Source organism: Lathyrus oleraceus, chromosome 3 (genome assembly GCF_024323335.1).
Source record: "Lathyrus oleraceus cultivar Zhongwan6 chromosome 3, CAAS_Psat_ZW6_1.0, whole genome shotgun sequence".
In the NCBI taxonomy this organism is placed as follows: domain Eukaryota; kingdom Viridiplantae; phylum Streptophyta; class Magnoliopsida; order Fabales; family Fabaceae; genus Lathyrus; species Lathyrus oleraceus.
In genome coordinates, this window is record NC_066581.1 from 172,725,594 (window position 1) to 172,730,353 (window position 4,760).

At 33.3% G+C, this 4,760-nt stretch overlaps 1 protein-coding gene across 1 annotated transcript; it reads right to left on the reverse strand.

Annotated features, from left to right (window-relative positions):
• Positions 1-844: 844 nt before the first annotated feature.
• LOC127126069 (uncharacterized) lies at positions 845-4,371 on the reverse strand. The gene is made up of 5 exons (XM_051054918.1): positions 4,164-4,371; positions 2,485-2,599; positions 1,644-1,733; positions 1,458-1,556; positions 845-1,329 (listed from the first exon to the last, which is right to left on the reverse strand). The coding sequence occupies exons 1-5, from the start codon at positions 4,229-4,231 to the stop codon at positions 1,228-1,230; spliced, it is 474 nt and encodes a 157-aa protein (XP_050910875.1). The 5' UTR covers positions 4,232-4,371; the 3' UTR covers positions 845-1,227.
• Between the last annotated feature and the right edge of the window lie 389 nt (positions 4,372-4,760).

Genomic DNA, 4,760 nt, shown 5'->3' on the forward strand with positions numbered 1-4,760 from the left:
ATTTTATCATAAAGTTGTTGAGGGGGTTTAATACGGATTACATGTTGAGCAACTTTGCGCACTTTATACGTTGAGGGGGTTTAATACGGATTACATGTTGAGCAACTTTGCACACTTTATACCTCTAAAGCATTCCTAGAGAGCAAGATCTTTGGCTGAAATCTTTACTAGAAAGGTAGTGGAGCTCCGTAGGGTACTTGTGTTAATAGTGAGTGATAGAGACCTCACTTTCATGAGCAATTTCTCGACAAGAGTTGATCAAGTTGCAAGAGACTCAACCGCAAATGAGCCCAGATTACCACATATAGATTATGCATAATCCTTATGAGATTGATGCTAGGACCACCCCCTTTTGAAGTAGTCTATGGGAGGACACCACATTACGTTTCCTGGTTCATACCAAGAGATGTTTGAATTTAAACCATGTCACAAGTTCTAATGGACAGAGATGAGGATTTGAAGTACTTAAAAGATCATTTGCAACATGGTCAACACCACCATGTTTAGGAACTTGGTGTAGTTAGAGAGCATCACTTTTCTTGATACCCCCAAAACGGTCACAAGGTGAAACAAACTATCGGCACTACCAAGGCCCTTTTCAATCCTGGACCACCATCATAGATGGTCCACCATGCACCTTATTAATTTACCATTCAATGTAGCAATAAATAGTGTTCTCCAATCAAACCTCATTTTGAAACCCCCCATTGATGTTCTCCAACCAATACCATATCATTAATTGTAAACACATCTGATAGGAAATACATATACACACATTAAGTCAATTCTTTCAAACTCAACGCAGTACAAAACAAACATTAAGTCAGGGAAAAGGGCCAAAGAATTCAAAATGGGAACACAGAATTATGTGCCGGCATGGAGAAATTTATAGTCAATTTCGACGTCCACACTTTTAGGGCCATTAACAAAATGAAATCAGCACTCTCTTAAGTTTGAGCAAACATGCTCTTAATCATGCATTTTAACCCTCTTGGTAACCAAGTTTAGCAATTGAAAGATAGTTCATAATGTGAAACAAAATAGCAATATATATGCATACATAAATTTGTGTAATCCATGAAACTAATGCTACACCTACAATACTCGTTGGATGGGAGATTTGTGCTGTGCCGGACAAACACTCAAGCAAGTTCCTGGGAAATTTGGGAATGGGAATGGTGAACAACCAGGGAACCTTCTTGCAAAATAGACTTTAAATTACAGCTGCTAATAGGTTTTTGTTTTGGGAACCTTCTTCTTGGGTTGCCTTCTAGGAATGGAGTTTTTCATCCCAATGAAAAACAATAAAGCCCCGAAGAGAGCCATATTCTGCAAGGAGTAATACCATACCATTTAATAAACAATTACAACAATACATGGAGGAACATTGTGACAGTAGGTTGTAATCAGGCAACAAGAAAATAAATTAGATAAAATAATGAACCCACTTCTCTGACCTGAGTAAATTTGATGAAAAGTTGAATATATTCTTTGTCCTCATGGTCGTAATTATAGAAATCATACAATATTGGAGTAGTAATCACCTGGTGCAAAAGCTACAGGGAGAAAAGAACCATATTACACAACGGAGATGAAAATAAAGTGATGAACTAAATTGCATGGAGAGAATTCAAACTACAAACCAGAAGTGTAGCTCCAAGCGAACTGCCAAGTATGAAAAAAATTCCTCCAAAGCCCTTGAGAGCAATAGCCCCAGCAACTAAAAATTTTATCTGTTTGTGATGTGACATAAACTATATTATATAAATATACACAAACATTCTAGATACAAAGCAAAGTAATATGCATGTGAAAAGGAGTATCTGATCAAACACTGTTTACATGTAGATAAAAGGATGACTATATCAATAACCACAACAGATAAAATGATGAAAGAATATTCAATTATTCTCCATTATGATGTTTCTTAACTTCCCCAGCATCTTCCTCCAGCCTCCACCCAATTCAGTTTTCAGAAGTTGTATTAATTTAGAAAAAAAAGTCATGTTAACTTTTTTTTACTATTCATGTCCAACACTGTAATACTTCATGCTGAGGACCCAAAACTATACAAGGGCAAGCAGGCAAGCAAATATAAGTTTCATGGCCAAAATAATTAATGGCAACATGATAGTCATTTTTTCAACTAAAAATGTTGGGCGTGGGAATCAAGGCAACCACCAAACTTAACTCTACCGCCCCAACCACCAAGCCAGCCTCATATCCCCTCCTTAATAGTCTTATCTGAACCCATGCAATTAAGGCAAAGGTATTATCAGGCACCCTCGTAGGTTTTCATCTACAATTAAATCAGATTTCTCACACCATCCTCAATAACAGAAAAATGCATGATTGTAGTTACTAAATTCCTAAGCAGTCTCAAACTACATGCTAGGACCTCACTTTAACTTCCGTTTTCCTTGTGCTTTTTAAATTTAAATCATGGTTTCCTGACATAATTGATACTGGGAAAGAGAGACTAACATCAATTTCTGGAAGTTGGAAGCCAGCATGTGAATCAACTTTATTTATAAAGGCATCAAACTTTGGTCTGATTGCTTTTGCTGCAGGTCCCCCGTCAACTCCATAGTCATTAAATCTGTGAGAGGAAGGGAAAATAAAGAAAAATTATAAAGAGAATCATCAACAAACAAATGCTTGTATAATTCAAATGTCAAATAAACAATAATTTCCAGCTCCAAATTTCTGATTAATTGTGAACAGAAAGCTCTAGCAATAACCTGCAACTCTCTCAAGAAGTATATAAAGAATAATCTCATAAAGCATGTGATCAAATTGAAGTGATCCATTTAATTAGAAAATAAACATGGCAGAGTATAGAGATGAAAGGGGGCACAATATTCACACCATTCCACATAAATCAGAAATCACAATCCACTAGTAATCAGAAATTCAGTGAACAAAATGAGATTGGAGATCTGAGATCACAGATTTATCTCTCTCAATCTTCCCATTCATCCCTCCTTACAATTTCCCCAACACTCTACAAGAATATATTAAGGGCAGTTAGTAACTAATGAAGACCAATTGTTAACTGATAGTACAGATATACCCCCACACAAGATATATAGTTATTTTCAGTTAAGGGACACTTTGTAGAAATTACACACTCATTAAGAGGTTACAAAATTCAGGGATGACATAATAACCTAAAGTCAAGTTTGGACTAGCTTCTAGCTTATATAACTTAGATTTTCAATTTTCAATTAAAATAATTAAATAAGTACTTAGTTTGTAACCCATAAAGAAATAAAGAAATATTTATAATTTTACAAATATTTATGAATAATTAAATGAGATGTTGAAAAATCTAAAGTACCTACTACCTGTATTGGTATCAAATTTTCATATAATGAGAGAAGCTATTGGTTAGAATTTCTAATTAAATAGCTTAGAAGACTCATATAATTATGACCAAATCATTTCAACTTTGTTTTTTTTAAAATGATTTTTACGTGTTAATATTTTTGTTTAAAAGAAATTTTGCTTAAATTTCAAATAAAAATTTGGTTTGAATAGTTAAATAACATTTTATAATATCAAATTTTCAAGAAAATTTATTTTATTTTGAACTATTTTGAATAGCCTTTCATAAAAAAAAAATCATTTTTGAAATAAATTTTTTGAAAAAAATTGTGATTTGATTGTATTTTAATCTTCAATAAAATGCATATTTATGTAATAGGATGTCAAAATTAATCTTCAAACTTATAAAAAAAAAAAAAATTTAAAAATCTTATAAAATTTTGAAAACCATTTTTCCAAAATTCATTTTTGTGAAAAATCCTATCCAAACTAGCTCCAAATTTTACATTTTCTCAAGCTAATTTCCGAGTTTAACACTAACCTCTATAATAGTATACCCCATCTCCTAACTTATACATTTATTACATTAAAACGAAACGGATCCAAGAAAAATATCTACTTTCCATAGATCTGCTAAACCATTTTTCTCAGACAAATCATTCAAGCTTGAACACAACAGATCCAAGTACAAGAACTAACACAAAAACCAATTCAGTAGAAAATCACAACCTAAACACCATAGATTTCAAGAAATAAAAAAACTAATCAACATGGATGAGATTTTTTCAAATATGAAAAATAAAAATATCAAGGATTATGGCAGAAAGTGAACAAACTCTTGGTAAGCAGAGAGGATGAAGACGGAGGCGAAGAGGACTCTTCCGAGGAAAGAAGCGAACGCCATTGTGGATATTGTAGAGAGAGAGAGAAGAGAGAGAAAGTAGGGTTGAGTGGAATTTAGTGTTGTGTTGTTTTTCCCAGTCAGAGGCAGAACAAAGACTAAAGAGAAAAGAGAGCGCCAGCGAAAATTGAAAATGAGAGAGACTAGATTTGAAAAGGGTAATATAGTCTTTTTGTTCGAAATAAAGGGTACAACGGTCTAATAAAGTAACGTAACTACTTTTCGTCGGCTCTATTGGGCTGCTTTTAATGACAAAATAGGCCCAATGAGAAACAACTTTTCGCACCTCCCTTTTCATAATTTTGTTGAGTTAAATAGAAATTATTTAAGTTAAGATAGATAAACATTTTTTTAGAAAACAATAATCTACAAATAAATTTGAAGAGTATAAAAAATGCATGATGTGATTGTAAGTAGTAGTAAGTTTTACGGTGGAATAATGTAGGTGCAGAAAGTTGCTCTTACCATGTGATACAACTCAGTGCAACCCAAAATGCAGCAACTTTAGATTACAAGGCTATATAGTGTAACT